General features: G+C 43.0%; 1 protein-coding gene across 3 annotated transcripts in view; it reads right to left on the reverse strand.

Moving 5' to 3' along the window:
- SYNE2 (spectrin repeat containing nuclear envelope protein 2) overlaps positions 1–20,072 on the reverse strand; it is a 799,865-nt gene that overhangs the window by 11,509 nt on the left and 768,284 nt on the right. Inside the window, exons 110-115 of one of the 3 annotated variants that reach the window (XM_029598125.1) lie at positions 19,555–19,822; positions 19,141–19,209; positions 17,789–17,922; positions 13,109–13,232; positions 1,744–1,955; positions 786–986 (exon numbers count right to left, since the gene is read on the reverse strand). In XM_029598125.1, coding sequence (XP_029453985.1) covers positions 786–986; positions 1,744–1,955; positions 13,109–13,232; positions 17,789–17,922; positions 19,141–19,209; positions 19,555–19,822 — 1,008 coding nt within the window. Of the gene's footprint in view, positions 1–785; positions 987–1,743; positions 1,956–8,860; positions 10,780–13,108; positions 13,233–17,788; positions 17,923–19,140; positions 19,210–19,554; positions 19,823–20,072 lie in introns of those variants that run through there. The other 2 variants (XM_029598126.1, XM_029598127.1) reach the window with 2 other exon arrangements.

Consider the following 20,072-nt stretch of genomic DNA (forward strand, 5'->3'; position numbering starts at 1 on the left):
GCTGATGCCTCTACTTATGCAACCAAGCATCCTGTTAGCTTGCCCTGTTGCTTTATTATATTGGCTGACAATCTTCAGGTCATCTGAAATGATTACTCTTAGATCTTTTTCTTATTTAACAGTTCCCAGCTCTTGTCCTTCCAAATTATATTCCAGTTAGTGGATTTTTGCCCCAAATATACAACTTTATACTTTTCAGAATTGAAGCTCATTTTTCAATCCCATGACCACTCTTCCAGTTTTGTCAAGTCTCCTTTCATTTTTTCATCTCTTTTGGCAGGTCTATTCTATTACAGATTTTTGTATCCATCTGCAAACATTTTTTCCTCAAGTCCCTCTGCTATGTCATTAATAAGGACATTCAGAAAACTGTCCCTAGCACCAAGTCATAGGATATCCCAACCAGGCACTCTACCTTCACTGGAGAAGTCTCCACTGACCATCACCCTCTGTTGCTCAACAATTCATATGGTCATTTTGGTATTTATTTGTACAATACCTTTAATCATATATATTAATACAATTTTATAGCATGAACAAATGTCCTTAGGGACCAATGTATTTATACACTTCAGGTTACACTACACTGGAGAATGTGACATAATGTAAAGCCATTACAAATAAAGTATTTTTTTCAAATGTGAAAGGAATTTGATCTACAGCCTAGAACATACATTTCCAAAATCAAAGTTTCCCAAAAATTGTTATTGGAGACAGGTTGATGCTTGGCTTACACTGCAAGCACTTACAAACCTGTTGGTAGATGTGATTTTTGCTTTGCTCACCTCACATTGCATGAGATCAGACTGTAATTGCTCCTTCCAGCTTTCCAGGGCGTGACATGCAGCATCCCAGCGCAAATTCACCTGCCGAAGTCTGTTCTGCAGCTCTTTGGACTCAGCACTGTCTGTCTGCTGGAACTCCTTGCTGCTCAGATTAGCCGAGATCACCAGAGCTTTGTAGTTATCAAAGGCTTTCAATGTTTCCTAAGGCAAAAGGAGATTGAAAACCCTCAGAAAAACTGAGCCTCTGGTCACAATGAAGTAATTAATCAAAATAAGTAGTATCCGAGCGTTCAAATCTTGTTCTCATCTGTGGCCCAGGTCTCAAGAGCCCAGGGCACGCTATAGAGTTCTGGCTATTGCACATTGTGGCTCCACTAAGTCAGCAGCCAGGACATGATAATCACAAATTTGTCACCATTTCTTCTGACAAGTTTTCTATAAATGCACTGAGGAGTCATTGTCCCCTACTATGTGCATTTCTGATGTGGACAATGATATCCAGCGAACATAATGTAAAATGGTATGGTGCAGTACATTGCAGGGTACTATGCTGTGCGTTACATTACAGGCATCCACATCTACAGGCCTTGCCTCTAGTAGACAGAATGTTTAAGACATGCTGGTGTAGCTGCATCCATATCCATTACCCAAAAAACATATGCATCATTTTATTTTAAAATATTTCCACTAAACCTTTTTTAACTAAGAATATTTTTTAATCTAAACAAATAGATGCGGAAAAGAGAATGCTGGTTTGCACATAAAATTTGGCCACATAAGTGTCATGGTGGTGAACATATCTGAGAAGTCAAACAACCCAATGAGTGGATGAGGTACTGCTGCAGCGCACTCACACCATAAAATGCAGCGATCTCCTCAAGGACCTCAATGCAGTATATTCAAACATTCAAAAGCAGGTGCAAAATGGACTGTTTTTGACTGATATATATAAACTTACTTTAAGCTTTTTCACTTTATATTCCATTGCTTGCAAGTTGGTTGCTGGTTCAAGTTTCTGTAAGACATCCAGCTCTTTTTCAGTTCTTTCTAGCCAGGAAGTGATATCTCTGAGGTCTGATTTCAGCTGCTGCCATTGCTGCAAATTTTGTTTCACTCGAAATTTATTGCTTAAGGCCTGAGCCTGAATGATCTCCCATCGTTCAATAACTCCTATGACAATAATCCAAGGAACTGGCTTTAGACATCCTGGTTTTTTTTTAATTTTAAAGAACAGAGTTTAAAAGCTTTGGTTGTGTGAAAAAAGCATGCTTAGACTGAAAATATTTATCATTAATTGAAAGCTTGGCTACCCTTCCCAGCTAGATCTCTTTTAATGCAGAGAGTAGATAGAAGGCAATGACCAGTGCAGGCACGAGAGGTGGACCAAATAGTTCTCAACTGCTGATATCAACTATGCTCTTAATTTGCTATGGGTCCTTAAGCTGATTAAACATTTCAGAGCAATTCCCTGTCCATTCCTTTTTTTCAGAGAGCATGCTTTTTCCATTAGGTAAGAAAATATGCTGTGGTTATAAATCAATAGAAATTGAGACTTACTGTGATCCAGTCCCTCTGTATAATCTTGGTTTAATCAATTTACAATCTTGTGCCTCGGATATCATGGATCTTACTTTTTACTCTTATTTCGAGGCCATCAAGATTCTTAATGAATTAGCCAAAAAAATTCTTAATGAATTAGCCAAAAAAAAATTAAATTCCCCCATCATTAGATTTCCTTGTTTTAGTTTTAGTTTTAGTTTAGTTTATTAAATACTTGATTAATTGCAAATCATAGATAAATCAATGTGATGTACAATTAAAATGTATACAGATTCACATGACATTTTACAATAAACCAAGAAAAGACATGAATAAATCACTGCGATATACAATTAAAGGCGTATACAAACTGACCATGGCATTTTAAAAGTTAAAACCAATAAAAGGCATAAATTGAAACCAACAGTTAAGTGCAAATCTATAAACAGTACTGAGTAAAAACAAAAGCAAAAAAAAAAAAAAAAGAGAAGCAGTAAAAGAAAAATGGCATAATGCAATAACAAAAAAACAGTGAAAATGAATCAACTACAGTAGGTGGAAAGGTTTGCAGGAACAGAAACGTTTTCAGGGCTTTCCTAAACTTAGAACAGTCTTTTTCCAAATGCAAGGGCAGCGGAAAGAATTCCAGAGCCTAGGTGCTAGGAATGAAAAGCAGACTTCCCTGTCCTCGCCAGTCTAATATCTCTAGAGGAAGGTAGTACTAATAATTCACATTGGGAGGAAAGAAAAGTGATCGCTACAGAGATAAGATGCAGTGCCCCAGCGAAGGCCTTTAAACATTAAACACCCAATCTTAAACTGGATGCATAGAGAGACTAGAAGCCACTGTAAGCCTTGAAGAGGATGGTGACACGATCGTATTTTCCCAAAACAAAAAATCAATTTGCTGCCGTGTTTTGAACTGTTTGAAGCCTTCTCAACTGAATGGATGATAAACCATAGAACAGAACATTACAACAGTCTCGGTGTGATAAGGTTAGAGAATAAGTGAGACACTGAAGGTCAATGTGGTCTAGAAAAGGTTTAAGTTGAGAATAGAAATGACGGCAGAAGAAGACCAAATGGCCCATCCAGTCTGCCCAACAAGCTTTCATACTTATTTTTCTCATACTTATCTGTTACTCTGACCGCTGAGGTCAGGGCCCTTATTGGTAACTTTTTGGTTCTAATTTCCTTCCACCCCTGCCACTGATGTAGAGAGCAGTGCTGGAGCTGCATCAATGTGAAGTATCAAGCCTAATTGTTTAGGGGTAGTAACCGCCGCAATAAGCAAGCTACTCCCACACTTGTTTGCCCAGCCTGTGCAATTTAGTCCTTGTTGGTTGTTGTCTGAATACAATTCCTTTTTTCTTCATTCCCCCCCTGTTGAAGCAGTGAGCTGCACTATATATGTATTCAAAGTGAAGTAACAGGCTTGATTGGTTCAGGGTAGTAACCGCCGTAACAAGCAAGCTACTCCCACGCTTATTTGTTTTTCCAGCCTGTGCAATTTAGTCCTTGTTGGTTGATTGAATATGAATCCTCTTTTCTTCATGCCCCCAGCCACTGAAGCAGAGAGCTGCTTGTACATGCATTGAAAGTGAAGTATCAGGCTAATTTGATTTGGGGTAGTAACCGCCATAACAAGGAAGCTACTCTCACGCTTATTTGTGAATGCAGATCCTTTTTCCCACATTTCCTCTTGCCGTTTAAGCATAGAGCAATGTTGGAGTCGCATTAACCGTGTGTATGTTTATTGAATAAGGGTAGTAGCCGTCAGTCCCGTAAGCCACCCCCATGCTTCTTCTCTTCATTTCATTTACATCCTCTAGGCTTTATGGATCCACAGTGTTTATCCCACACCCTTTTGAAATCCTTCACAGTTTTGGTCCTCCCCACTTCTTCCGGAAGGGCGTTCCAGGCATCCACCATCCTCTCCGTGAAGAAATACTTTCTGACATTGGTTCTGAGTCTTCCTCCCTGGAGTTTTAAATCATGACCCCTGGTTCTGCTGATTTTTTTCCAACGGAAAATGTTTGTCGTTGACTTTGGATCATTAAAACCTTTCAAGTATCTGAAAGACTGTATCATATCACCCCTGTTCCTCCTTTCCTCCAGGGTATACATATTTAGATTCTTCAATCTGTCCTCATAAGTCATTCAGTGAAGACCCTCCACCTTTTTGGTTGCCCTTCTCTGGACTGCCTCCATCCTGTCTCTGTCCCTTCGGAAATACGGTCTCCAGAACTGAACACAGTACTCCAGGTGAGGCCTCACCAAGGACCTGTACAAGGGGATAATCACTTCCCTTTTCTTACTCGATATTCCTCTCTCTATGCAGCCTAGCATTCTTCTGGCTTTAGCTATCGCCTTGTCGCATTTTTGCCGACTTCAGATAATAAAATACAAAAAAGAAGTATGAAGTTTGCAACGGGTGTGAAAAATGATTAGAAAAGCTCAAAATAAGTCATTCCTGACACCTAGGGTGGTGGTAGTGTCTGTGACTTGGATAGGGGTACCTGTCATAATAGGTGTGGGGAGCTGTGAAGATACAGACTCCCTGGAGAACCATGTTGCTTCTGATTTACTGAGACTGACTAACAGGGTCATTCATCAAATTGTGTTAGGGCCCTAATGCCTGCAATAACGCATGCGTTATTTATTGCAGCGTGCGCTGTGTATGGAAATTTGCAAATTGTATTCAGATGGGCGGATTTTAGGAGGAGTAAATGAAAATGAGATAGAGAGAGAGCGAGAGACTCTGGGGTGGGCACACATAGTAGTCAACTATTTATATCACTATAGAAGGGCCAGCTAGTAACCAGAGGTGAGGTTTTGGTGGTCTAGGGCTTTGGGGCCAGTTTTACATGCACAGGCAGGCGTACGAATAGCACAGTATACATCAGTGAAGATTTGCCCTAGCTTGCTAGGGCAAGAGAACATTATAGGAATCTCATCTTTGTGTACCTTTCCTAATTCCAGATCACAACAAATCTTCACTTATGTGAAATGTGCTGTTCATACGTCTGCCTGAGCATGTAAAACTGGATCCATAACCCTAGACCACCACCAAAACCTCACCTCGTGTTACTAGCTGGCCCTCCTAATAGTGATTATAAATAGTTGACATATGAGAGCCTTATAAAGAGTCTCTCTCTCTCACTCGCAGCAGCCCTAAAATAGTACACAGTACGGTAACTACAAAATGGTGGTGCAAGTTACAAATTAAATAAGATTGGTGAGAGAATGAATCAGTGCAAAATGCCACAATTCAGGGAGATGGTAGGAGAGGGGGAAATTAGAGAGAAAGGAAATCAATCATTTTCTGAAAAATATGATAGTACCATAAATCATGAAGATATCACTGAGGTCCAGTTTCCTAAACTGACCTGGATACAAGGTCTTATAATGGACACTAGATGGGTTAAAATGCTATTGGTTATGATTTCTAGATATCCAGCAGCATTTACCTAATGTATGTTTCCAGTGCTTTTGGCCATGTTTGGTCGGGGGGGGGGGGGGGGGGGGGGGGGGGGGGTTTGTGTGCCTACACAAAACATGGATTCTTTTTCCTACGGCAACCAGCCCATCTTCCTGATATTCTCAATACAAATGTGGGCTGTCTGTAACAAGGTCTCCCTCCCCGGGGCTGGGCCTCCCTACCAGGGAGTAGGGATACTTACCTCATACTATCTTGTCCTTCACTGTCAATATAGTGCCAACTTTTTTATACTTCACACTTTGACCTACATGGGGATAAAGCATGAGGTGGCAGGGAACAGGTTTGATAGTATTAATAGAGGAAGACAACTGGAGGTAGGCACGTCTCTTGCTAAATAAGGGGTATGGGGCCTCCTGGAGACTTGGGAAGTGAATTAGACTTCCAAGAACTCTGGCCTGCCTGGGTGAGTTGCAGGGTTACTAGGCTTTATTGTGGCATCAAGGCTGGGACTGTTTTTGGTATTGGAGGATTACCAAAGAGGTAAACACAGTGACCCAATGGTGCAAGACTGCCTGCCAAACCTTGTGCCCAACACAACCCAGATCCCGTATCATTACTCTTCTAACAAAAACAAGACAGTGCAAAAGTTTATGAGGGTTAATGCTGAGAGGAGATAGGAACTTGGAAGGACTTCAACCCTAATATGTAATGATGCTGCTGGCACCTTCTTTGTCTCAGACATCACACCTGTAGCCAATATTCTGGAGCAGCACAGTTGCAGGCACACTCTACCCTTTCCTGGAATCAACAAAAGCTCAACACTTGTGAACTTTTAACACTTGTGAACTTTAAGGGCCTACTCTCCAACCCTGTTCTTTTAAAAGACTAGCATCTCCTGCAATTGGCAAAGACCTTGGGAAGATAGGTGAGTGCATATGGAGCGTTAGGAGATTAAAGGAACCAAAGTAACAGGGATCTTAGAATAATGGTCCAGAAGCAGATACCCTTAGAAATGGTGGAGAAAAATACTTAAGATTCCACATAAAAATGCACCATGGCACCAAAATATAAAACATCAGACCAGAAATGTAAATTTAAATAGTTCAGCACTTTACGGACATCAACATTTAGCCTTTATTGACATCATTTAGTTGTCAATTTTAGTGCATCATCATAAAGGACAAGAGAAAGAAGCATATATTTATTGCACACATCACAGGTATTTTCTCTTTGTCAACAAGTATAGGGACACATGGCCTAGGCGACAGGAACACACTCGTCTTATCCTTATATAATTTAATGATCACAAAGCAAAGTGCACCTCTTGTATAAGTGACAACCACATATGAAATAGTGCAAACACATGTAACAGCAGATACAAGAATTACATAGGCAAGTATATCATATCTCAATACAGGCCATGTAGTTGTAGTCCAGAGGTGGGGGAGCCAAGTGAGAAAGCAATGGAGGCTGATGTAAATGGAAAAGCTTTTTGAGAGGAACTCCACCAGCGACCAGGAGGATGGAGACCATCAGGTTGACGACTGGAGACTGGGCACAGTAGAATGGATATCAAAAAAAGAGCCAAAAATGATTTCCACCACAAATCAAAACACCAAAAATGGAAATCCCGAAAAACTATTAATAATCAATAGCCAATCAACAAAACTAACATCTTTCAGAAAAAGTTTATAAGGAGAAAAAAACTTTTTGGAAAATTTTTATAAATTAATTATTGTACCGCATCAGCAAGCCTGACAACATGCCTCAATGTTTTTTGAAGAGGCCGTCCGGACTGTTCAATCACTTGCGGTCTAATTGAATGTAAATTGTCCCAACTTATATCAACAGTGATGAAACATATATCTTGTACCATACATGAGATTTTTGATCAGGCACAAAAAAGGCTCATATATTTAGTCAACTCTGGCTCGACAACGGCCAATGTTTCGCAGATAAAAGCTTCATCAGGAGCTGTCAGTGCTCAATGTTCTCAATACGATATTCATATAAACATCTTAGTGTCACCGCTTCAACTAGTCTCATATTCCTATATAAAGACAACTATGTTAGATTTTATAACAATCAACATCATATTACTTATCTTTTTGTTGGCAATGGTTTTACCCTTTCTTCAGGACGAACGTGTCTCAAAACACTTCAAACAAGGAACAGAGACCGTCTGGCTGTTAGGTTCCAGTTTAAACAATGGGGCTGTCCAATCAGGAAAACTAACGTAATGACATCATTCTCTGCGGATATATCGCTTAAAACAGATGAAAAAATATATATATCAGAAAAAATGGTGGCGATCTTAATATGAAACTACTACAAGCTGAACAAAAATGGATTCATTGACTCAATACAGCATATCCGAAAGGTTTAAATGCAGAAATCAAATGTTTTTTTGTTATAATTTTGCTACATACATTTTTTTCTGTTATACATATTTTTTTCATCTGTTTTAAGCGATATATCCGCAGAAATGGTGTCATTAAGTTGGTTTTCCTGATTGGACAGCCCCACTATTTAAACTGGAACCTAACAGCCAGACAGTCTCTGTTCCTTGTTTGAAGTGTTTTGAGACGCATTCGTCCTGAAGAAAGGGTAAAACCATTGCCAACAAAAAGATAAGTAATATGAAGTTGATTGTTATAAAACCTAATATAGTTGTCTTTATATAGGAGTATGAGACTAGTTGAAGCGGTGACACAGATGTTTATATGAATATTGTATTGAGAACATTGAACACTGACAGCTCCTGACGAAACTTTTATCTGCGAAACATCGGCTGTTGTCGAGCCAGAGTTGACTAAATATATGAGCCTTTTTTGTGCCTGATCAAAAATCTCATGTATGGTATAGGATACATGTTTCATCACCATTGATATAAGTTAGGATAATTTACATTAAATTAGATCACAAATGATTCAACAGTCCGGACGGCCTCTTCAAAAAACATTGAGGCATGTTGTCAGGCTTGCTGATGCGGTACAATAATTAATTTATAAACTTTTTCCAAAACTTTTTTTTCTCCTTAACTTTTTTTGAAAGATGTTAGTTTTGTTGATTGGCTATTGATTATTAATAGTTTTTCAGGATTTCCTTTTTTTGGCGTTTTGCACAGTAGAATGGAGCCAGGATGCTAGACAAATGGAAGCCTTGTACGGAGCACTTCCACTATCACCAGCTTCAGATAGGACAGCATGTTTCTGAAGGATGGCTATAAATGTGGCAGTTATTCTGCACCCCATACGCAGCAATACAGTCATTTACTCATGACGCAGTGAATTTCTCTGCCAGAGGGACCTCTGATGGCAGGGTATGACACGTCAGGCTAGGTAGAGAAGGCCAAACATAGCGCCCTTCTTGCAGAACCCATTGCTGACACTTTACTGTGGTAGTCCAAACAAACCAGTCACAGGGAATCTTCAGCCAGGACTGGCCTAGCAGGCATCCTTCCAATAGCCAGCCATAGGGAATATTCAGCCAGGACTGGTCCAGCAGGCATCCTTCCAATAGCCAGTTATAGGGAATATTCAGCTAGGACTGGTCCAGCAGCCAGCCACAGGGAATCTTCAGCCAGGACTGGCCTAGCAGGCATCCTTCCAATAGCCAGCCATAGGGAATATTCAGCTAGGACTGGTCCAGCAGCCAGCCACAGGGAATCTTCAGCTGGGACTGGCCTAGCAGGCATCCTTCCAATAGCCAGCCATAGGGAATATTCAGCCAGGACTGGTCCAGCAGCCAGCCACAGGGAATCTTCAGCCAGGACTGGCCTAGCAGGCATCCTTCCAATAGCCAGTCATAGGAAATATTCAGCCAGGACTGGTCCAGCAGGCATCCTTCCAATAGCCAGTTATAGGGAATATTCAGCTAGGACTGGTCCAGCAGCCAGCCACAGGGAATCTTCAGCCAGGACTGGCCTAGCAGGCATCCTTCCAATAGCCAGTCATAGGAAATATTCAGCCAGGACTGGTCCAGCAGGCATCCTTCCAATAGCCAGCCATAGGGAATATTCAGCTAGGACTGGTCCAGCAGCCAGCCACAGGGAATCTTCAGCTGGGACTGGCCTAGCAGGCATCCTTCCAATAGCCAGCCATAGGGAATATTCAGCCAGGACTGGTCCAGCAGGCATCCTTCCAATAGCCAGCCATAGGGAATATTCAGCTAGGACTGGTCCAGCAGCCAGCCACAGGGAATCTTCAGCCAGGACTGGCCCTGCAGGCAGCCTTCCAATACCCTGCCTGGAAGATGGTAGGTCTTTGTTTTTGTGGCCTCTTCATTATTGTTGTCCACCTTTGCTCTTCTTTGGTGGGGGCTTCTGTGGCCTTCTGCCACGGCCCTGTCTCTGAAATTGGGGACTACTGTTTGATGTGCTAGAGGTAGAGGAAACAGGACTAAGGGCTGGCTGTTGAAAGGCCTGGATGGCTTGCAGTAATGTGGTATTTAAATTGTTGACAGCAGCTGTGAGGCTGTTCAGCCCTTGAGACAACGTAGTAGTTTGCTGCTTCACAGCCTGAGTCAGCTGCATCTGGCCTCTGCGGAGTTGCATCAGCTCTCCACAGATGTGCTGGAAGGTTTGCTGCTGGTTTGTGCCCTGATATTGTAGGTCTCCATAGAGGCTGTCCAGAGGCTTCTGAGGTGCTGCTGGTGGTTGTGGCAGGTCAGTGGGCATTTCTCGTGCTCCTTCCTCTGGGACTGAAAGCACCTCCTGGTTTTCTGTAGACTCTGCATCTGGCAGCTGATGGGGCACTGCAGATTTCACCTGGCATGTGGCACTTCTTTTCTCTGGCTCAGGCCAAAGTGGGGAACTCTGGAGCAGTATCCGAGCAAAGGCGACATTAGCTATGTCGAGTGGCTCCGTTTCCTCCAGCTCATACTCTTCTCCTGGGCCCGCCTGTGTTACTGTCTCCTGGGTCTTCAACGTGGATGGCTGTCCCCTGTGCGCTGGGTTCTGGGTGTGAATGGCTGTCTCCTGTGTGCTGGGTCCAGGGTCCTGGATAGTAATACCTATAAAAATAAACAAATGAGCATGTCAGTTACTGCAGTAACACATGATTAACTGTAGATATTTCATAAGCTTTTAACCTTCAAAATAACTGTGTCGAAATCTTATTTAATGAGTCGCGATACAGGCCCCTGTCACAACTCAGTATCATAGTCAAAAACTTACCTGCCACCTCTGCTGCAGTATCAAGAGCTGATGGCAGGCCTTCAAATGCCTCAAGACCCAGCTCCTACATTAGCCTTTCCTCCATGGTTGTTAGGGTGCTCTTCTGCCGGCGGCCTGCTGGTCTTTTTAAGCCTTCGTGACCTTCTCCTTCAGGCGAACCTTCAGGTCACGATTCTAGTGCACCACCTGGTCACTGCTGCGGCTCAACCACCCTTGGCTGCTGATTCTGTCTCCTATCCTCTGCCAGATCAAGGTCTTCACGGCTTTGGAGGTCTTGGCTACCAGCCTCCCAAATAGAAGAGAGGCTGGCAGCCAAGACCAGCACACCTTCAATAAGGTGGTCATTCTCCTCCTGGGAGAACCTGCGGGCATGCAGCCGTTTTCTGCCCTCTGGTTGGCTGCCTCTGGCCAGAGTTGCTACTTCATCAGGGGTCAGGGTCCCTTTCTACCTGATGCTCACTCCCACTCCCAGCTGCCATCCCTTCCTCCCCCCTCCTCTGACCTTCTTCTGTCTTTGCTGACTAGGCCTCACCTGCCTTTCTCCTTCCCCCTCTCTCTCCTGTCTTCTCCCCTCCACCTCCCTCCTCCACTACCTATTCCCACCTCCCTCACGCTATTCCTCTGCGGGACGGCTGTCTCCTCTAGCACTCTGGCCCCTCCCTCCTCACCTCTCTCTTCCCTATTCTCACTCACCCCACTCATGCCTCTCACACCCCTACCACTTGCCATCTGTACTCCAACCATGCACACACACTGTCCTTTTACCCTCTAAACAAGAAAGGACAGACAGACAAACAAATTAGACAAAACCTCACACGATTCTTTCACATATAGAAAAAGACACCAGAAAAAGGGAAAGGTAGACACAGAGGAAACAAGAGGCAAGACAACCTATTCATGTAACTGATTTCTAGAAATGCTCCTCTCACCATCAATGACTTGACTGGGTTTTATAATACAAGAAAACACCGTGCGATGCGATATTTCCTCATTTGCTTAACACATGCCCCCCTTATTTTTTCAACCCATGTTATTTCTCTCAAATAATGCGCAATATTGGCTCCTCGGTAACGCGGCTAAGTAAATATTACCCCTAAGTTTGGCTGAAAACAGCCTCTAACCTAGGAGTTTAAATTTAGGACCTCATCTTTTTTTTGGAATATCGGCTTCTAGATGTTACAGTAATACTGAATCTTGTCTCTTCTACATAGATTCTTCCTTCTTCCTAGCTCTCCCTCTCCCCTCTCATTTCTTTCTTTTCCTCTATAGTCTCTCGTATTTACCTTGGGTCACTGATACTCTTCTCTCTGTAAAGCCCCAGCCCTCTCTTCCTGCAGTGATTCAGCTCCCTAGATCCTTCTCTCCCCCCCCCCCCCCCATCTCTCTTTCCAATCCCTCTCTCTTCCTAGTCCTCTCTTTGCTCTATTACCTTTCTCCCCTTTTCATTCTCTCTCAGACTTTGCCAATTTCGCTCTCGTCCCCTTGCTCTCCATTTTCTCCTCCTTTCTTCTTTGCTTTCAATCCTTTCCCCCCCCCCACCCCCATAAGGAGGCAGGAAGTGCTGCTGGTCTCTCCCCCTCCCATGACCTACAGGTGATGAACCCATAATAACCATTAGGGCCACGGGAGGCGGCAGCAGCACGGGAAAGAAATGTTTTCTGCCTGCCATCCACCCCCCTGCCGCTTGATATTGACTACCAGTGAGTCACTTGTCAACTTTGAATTTCTGATTGCCATTCCATTGGTGACCAGAAATTTTGTACGCTGCTGGACAGCAGCACTAGGAGTCGAGCCATCCAGGGAAGAGGCGTATGTTTCTGAAGTGACAGGACTTGTAATCCGCTTTGTGTTATAAAATGGAAAAGCAAAAAAAAAAAAAAATCAAGTTCGATTATATAACGCCCACCAAAAGGATATTTAAATTGCTGTTACAATAATTATACATATTTAAGATGTGAAATGTCTGTACATGGCAGCCAGACTGCAAAAGTATTAATAAACCTTTTTTTTTTTTTTAAGATAAAGTTATTGAACAGAAGAAACGCTGTGCACCCGGAGCATCCTTTTTCCTGGTTCTGTCTCCATAATTATGCAGTCAGGTAACGTTTCGCTCACAGGCAGCATTAGAAATCATTTCATTTGGCTTGACTTGCTCAGGCCCATTACCTGATTGCTTCTCTGCAGCTGCAATCCCCACCAGTCCCTGATCATTCTGGGCTTCCTCGTTTAACATACTGGAGTATTGCTGAACATTGTCCAAATCATCAGAGGATGACAACTTTAGTGTAGCCTAGGGTAAACGAAGGCTTTCTGTTAATTGTATATGAATTTGCTTGTTATAAAGAGTTTAAATATAAATAAATAAACGCACCTCACATCTTTTAGTGCATACTAAAATAGTTGTTTCAAGAAGAAGGAAAATAAAGATCATTTCTATCATGTTAAACTCAGCTTTCACGTGGATATTGCACTATAAACCAGATATTTGATTCACAATCAAAGATTATTTGGTGCTAAGAAACATTTTGGCCCATTTTATCTCCAGTTCTAGAAAAGGTCTTTTCTCGAACTCAGTCCCCCCCAGTACAAGGGGCCTGCTGCTCTGAGAGCACTGGATAGAGTTACGAACACCCAGCATTCAGGAGGTCAGCATCGCTCCCTGCATGTTATTTTTGGGGTTGGGAGGATGGGACCCCGGGGGGCCATGACTTAAATAACTAGTAAAACATAAGATGCAAATGTACAGCACATCTCACATTACAAGTCAAAATGATAAGGCGTTTCGCTCTAATTGAATAGTTGGAGGAGGAATAGCCTAGTGGCCAGAGCAGTGGGCTACGAACCAGGAGACCAGGGTTAAAGTCCCGCTGTTGCTCCTTGTGACCTTGGGCAAGTCACTTTACCCTCCATTGCCTCAGGCACAAAACTTAGATTGTAAGCCCTCTGGGGATAGGGAAATACCAACAGTACCTGAATGTAAACCGATGTGATATCTCAGATGAATGTCAGTATATTAAAAAAAAAAAAAAATAATAATAAAGATGACATCTAAATACAGGGAGGTAGATATTCAAAGTATTTCTCCGGCTAACTTTTGGACTTATCTAGATACAAAAAAGCAGAGTTGCTTACCTGTAACAGGTGTTCTCCTAGGACAGCAGGATGTTAGTCTTCACACATGGGTGACATCATCTGATGGAACCTGGCACGGAAAACTTGTGTCAAAGTTTCTAGAACACCGACTGGCACACTGAGCATGCCCAGCATGCCGCTATCCACACATCTACACGGGGTCCTTCTTCAGTCGCGAAACATAGAATTACGAAAAAATAAAATAAACTTAGGAGAAACCCAACTCTGCGGGGTGGCAGGCGGGGCATTGATGGACCCCCAGGCACTGGCAACTGCTGTGTAGGTAAGATGCCCAGGAAGACATTGAGGCGATACAGCAGCAGTGCCAACATTGAAGGTGCAAGCTCCAACACCGGAAGGAGCACCGGGAAAGCCGGCAACTTGATGCCCTGCAGGGCTCAGTGCACCACCAGTTGAACCCTGCAGTCCAGCTTCTCCTGGAAGTTCACCGAAGACAGGAAGGACTGAGGAAGAGGTGGAGGTGGTGTCATCTGAACTCCCTTGGAGCCCTGAGGGAGCTCGGTGACCGGCAATGCTATCGGTGGGGAAAGCCGGGTTCGATGGAGGTTGATGCCTCCTCTCCACGGAGTCGCTTTGGTGGCATCATGGCAGGCATCGGTGCCGATCTGAGCCCAGTGCCGTGTGATGATGGCAACTGGTGAAGATGCTTCCGAGGTTTCCCATGGTGCTCCGCCTGGTCTTTTCCTGGCTCTGAAGTGGACGGAGACTACTCTGATGTCTTAGAGCGTGACAATCCCGATAACAGCCTATCTCCTGCACCTCTTTCCCGAGAGGGCTCCAGGGGTAGAGTGGACAGTGAAGGCACTGTGTCCATAGGCTCCCAGAGGCCTTTCTGTGTCGATGCCCCTGATGCCGGAGTAGATGGATCAGATTTCCTAGAACCAAAACGTTGTTCCATCTTATGTAACCAGGCACGACAACCCTTGGGGGTCATTTGATCACAAAAACTACACCCCCGAGGCAGAGGACACAGAGCTCATGCAAAACTATGAGAGACATGGTCCATGGGCGTCGGCAAAAACCTGACGACGCCATTCGAAAAAGATCCGGCGACTGGTCGATGACCGGCAGCCACCGAAGGAGCGATACTGCTGGGAATCGACCGCACAGAAGGGCAAAAGCTTGCCACGCCACCCTGTAGGGGAACCGATGGGAGAAGAGGGACCTGGCATAGGAAAAAAGTTGAAGACCGACCAAAAAACTGAAGAAAAGAGCAGAGCTCCACAACCGCGAGGCAAAAGCTCAGCAGAAAAGAAGAGACTGAAGGGGGACCCTGTATGGACGTGCGGATAGTGGCATGCTCAGTATGCCAGTCAAAATTCTAGAAACTTTGACATAAGTTTTCCATGCCAGGCTCCATCAGATGATGTCACCCATGTGTGAGGACCACCATCCTGCTTGTCCTAGGAGAATGTTAACCCATCTCATTAAATTTTAATCATGAACAAACCACCGTCCACCTGCTTATTTTCATTACTTTAATCCCCGTTCACAACTGAGTAACCTTAACTGGCTAACCTTATCCAGTTAACTTTAGTCAATTAAACTTATCCAGCTCTCAAGAAGGACTGGTTTCTTCACTGGCAGCTGTCAGTAAAAGGGACCAATCACTGGTCTATGTACCCAGAATGAAGTGAATAAGTGCCAGGAGCTATCAGCTCTATAGTACTTAGTATCATACAAAATGTTAAATGCCGGCAGAAAAAGACCCACATGGTCCATCCAGTCTTCCTAGCAGCTTTTTAAAAATGCATTTATTCTTAGGGTAGCTGCTCTGTGCAGGTTACCCTAAGTCAATGTGGGTGACCCTTCTCTTCGTTTCCATCATATATCCACTAGGAATCTACTGTGCTTATCTCCCACGCCCTTTTGAATTCCATTACTTCTACTGGGCGGGCGTTCCATGCATCTACCACCTTTAAGTGAAGAAATACTTCCTGATGATGGCCCTGACTCGACCCCCTTGGAGCTTCTTAGTATGACCCTTGTTCTAGAGTTTTCTTTCCATCGAAAAAGGTTCAATTCCTGTGCATTATTAATGCCTTCAGGTATTAAAGTCTTTATCATATCCCCCCGTCTCTCCTCTCCTCTGGTATATATATATATTTGGGTCCTTCAATCATTGGGGCAGATCCCACCCCTTTTTGGTCACCTTTCAAGTCACTTTTTTGGAATTTGTGAGGTGAGGATTTGGTCAACACCTTTTGCTAAGGTAAGGGATGGGGTGGGGGGAAGAAATCAGAACTTGCTAGGCAAGCTAGGTTTTTTGTTTCAATATGCAAAAGTCCAGTGGGTAGCAAAGTTATCCTGATAACTTTAGCAAACTATTTATTTATTTAACCACACTTACATACTGCAATAAAAGTGGTATATTCAGTGGGTGACTTACCCGGTTAAGTCCTACTTAATATCCTGACTGAAGTTAGCAGGATAATTTCCCACTCACCATGCCACTGGATATTAACTTAAGGTTAAGCAAAATTGTCTGCATTTAGCAAAAAAGATACCACTTGAATGTGTGTGAACAAAGGAAAAAAGCAGCAGCAGTTTGTTAAGATGATGTATTTTTCTGGGCATGCAAAAGAACATAAGAACATAAGAAAATGCCATACTGGGTCAGACCAAGGGTCCATCAAGCCCAGCATCCTGTTTCCAACAGTGGCCAATCCAGGCCACAAGAACCTGGCAAGTACCCAAACACTAAGTCTATTCCATGTAACCATTGCTAATGGCAGTGGCTATTCTCTAAGTGAACTTAATAGCAGGTAATGGACTTCTCCTCCAAGAACTTATCCAATCCTTTTTTAAACACAGCTACACTAACTGCACGAACCACATTCTCTGGCAACAAATTCCAGAGTTTAATTGTGCGTTGAGTAAAAAAGAACTTTCTCCGATTAGTTTTAAATGTGCCACATGCTAACTTCATGGAGTGCCCCCTAGTCTTTCTACTATCCGAAAGAGTAAATAACCGATTCACATCTACCCGTTCTAGACCTCTCATGATTTTAAACACCTCTGTCATATGCCCCCTCAGCCGTCTCTTCTCCAAGCTGAAAAGTCCTAACCTCTTTAGTCTTTCCTCATAGGGGAGCTGTTCCATTCCCCTTATCATTTTGGTAGCCCTTCTCTGTACCTTCTCCATCGCAATTATATCTTTTTTGAGATGCGGCGACCAGAATTGTACACAGTATTCAAGGTGCGGTCTCAGCATGGAGCGATACAGAGGCATTATGACATTTTCCGTTTTATTCACCATTCCCTTTCTAATAATTCCCAACATTCTGTTTGCTTTTTTGACTGCCTCAGCACACTGTACTGACGATTTCAATGTGTTATCCACTATTACACCTAGATCTCTTTCTTGGGTTGTAGCACCTAATATGGAACCCAACGTTGTGTAATTATAGCATGGGTTATTTTTCCCTATATGCATCACCTTGCACTTATCCACATTAAATTTCATCTGCCATTTGGATGCCCACTTTTCCAGTCTCACAAGGTTTTCCTGCAATCACAATCTGGTTCTCTTTATGCTGTATGCTTTATGCTAATAGCAGTTCTTCCCCTTTGCAGAAAAAAACCCCCTTATTTTAATTTAAGCTATTACATATCATCTATATACTACCAAAAATAAAACAAAAATAGACAGGCAATGCAGCCTCTAGCAGTTGGCACAGACAGGAAACTTACAGAATCTGCTTTAGAGGGTGTACTTGTTTCTGGAGGCAGTAAGCTTCTAATCATTTCAGTCTGTTGGTACTGATGCTTTCTGGGCGTCTGCTTTTCAGAAGAATGCCACGGATGAGCTTCTGAATCAGATTTTCCTGCAACAGAACAGAGGGTTTGCGGTGACATTTAACAGAAAGATGCACACGTGCACACACACACACTGCACCTTCTGCAATATTTCAGTGGTACATGCTGCAAGCAGTAATATTTGTCCTGCATCGATGATGATTTTAAATAATTCTTGAAATTCTCTAACCACCTCCCGGGCAATGTCCCCTGAAACTCTACAGCAGCCCTATTGCAAAATGAGCCGCAAATTACCCCATAATTTCTGCATACGAATGCTTGACATTTTCCAACTACGATGTCACAAATCTGCATGAACCCGACAGACTACTTGCCATGTGAAATTGTCTGGTACACGCATCCAAACCAGTCAACTTCCCAGAGGTTTGGGGGAGATGCAGGACAGCTACTTAAAGAATTGAAAAAAAAAGACAAAAACCCCCCCCCCACAAGCCAGTAGTTTAAGTTTACTGCTTGCAGTGTGTGCATGTCTGAAATACGTCTTGTGCACCGAAAGCGCAGCTTTCTTGGAGGTAGCAAAGTTGAGGCTGAGGTGGCAGCAAACAACCCTGAGTTTTGCAGCTTTCCTTGCAAAGCATGCACATTCACAAAACATGGAAATATCGGGGAATGGAGTGAGAGCCATGCAGTTACAGGCGGCGACCTCTTTTCTGGTTCTTTTGAAATGGTTAAATACAATAGGATTTCTCTTTTAAAGAGTAGTTGAACGGACTGGGATTTGGTTGCTATTCCCATGGCAGTTACATTGGTGCAGGGTAAGAAAAACTAATACAAGACCAACTACAACGATATCCTTGCAGCCATGATGGAACAGGGAATACTCCACATTAATTGCACCATCAATCACGACTTTTTCCATCTGGTTCTTACCCTGATAAATAATTTCATAAATGGATGAAAGCAACAGGAAAGTGACCATCCCTCAAGTAAGACGACCCAAGCCATTCAGAAGAAGAAAATAATGAACGGTTTTAGAGTAATATGGTAAATGCATATTAGTTGTCTTGTTTGCACATAGGAAGGCTATTATTATAGGCATATGCTTGACAGGTCTGTAAAACATGTAGCTGTTTTTCAGGATAAGGACACCATGGCACAATGGGTGGGGCACACGTTGTTCATACAAAGCAAGATGTAAGATGTTGCACATGATAGAAGTTGAAGGGTTACAGCATACACCACAGCGATATTGTCAGGATGAGACACATGCATGGGCAGGTGCCTACCAGAAGACGCTTTCAAAGTTTTTGTGGTCATTTTAAGAAATGCCTCGGGACTTTCTGTGATTTCTACATCTGAAAGAGAACAACGGCATTTTCCTCACTGGATACACAGAAGGGAGCTCATAAAGGCTAGAAAGCAAAACTGCATGATTACTTAAAAAAAAAAAAGTCTGTTTCAGAATGAGTTATTTTCAGGATAGAAAATTAACATTTATTTACATCAACACTGCATTCTTTTGAATGCTCTGGGGCCAAGCTACTAAGTCTATTGTAGTATTTTTGTTCACTTTTTTGTTACTACATGTCAGCCGCCATAAAATTAAACGGTGAAATTGGCACCACTGTAAGGATTCTGAAACCGACAAATTGAAAAATAAATCCTGGCAACTAGCAGCTTAGCTGGAGCTCTGTGCTTACCTGACAAAGCACTGTAATACGTTGCATCATCTTCATCCTCATGAGAGGAAGATCCACCTACATCAACCGTGTGATCCCACTCAAGTGGAATGGAGTCAACACTGACAGGGGTCTCCCGGCCGGACCTCTCGTGAGCTGGTGCAAGAGGTATGAGCTGGGACGTGGGCCCTTCGTGAATTGTTTGCTCATGCCATGAGCCGTTCTGCATCTCTCTTGTGTCCTCTGCATCTGCCTCATTTTCAGACGTCTCTCTTTCATCATCCATACCCTTGGAAAAAGTTCATCAGCATATTAGACTAAGTTAAATAACACGCCGTATTTAAAATAGCACGTTACTGCTGCATTAGGTGTTTATCATGTGATATCGCTGTTTAATGTGCTATAAATGCCTAACGTGGCTTAATAAATAGATCCCTTAGATTGTGAGCCCTCTAGGACAGGGAAGCATCTACAGTACCTGAATGTAATCTGCTAATAAACGCCTGAAGGGTGGAATATTAAATAAAAACATAGAATAA

The sequence above is a fragment of the Rhinatrema bivittatum genome, chromosome 4 (assembly GCF_901001135.1).
Source record: "Rhinatrema bivittatum chromosome 4, aRhiBiv1.1, whole genome shotgun sequence".
Classification (NCBI taxonomy): Eukaryota; Metazoa; Chordata; class Amphibia; order Gymnophiona; family Rhinatrematidae; genus Rhinatrema; species Rhinatrema bivittatum.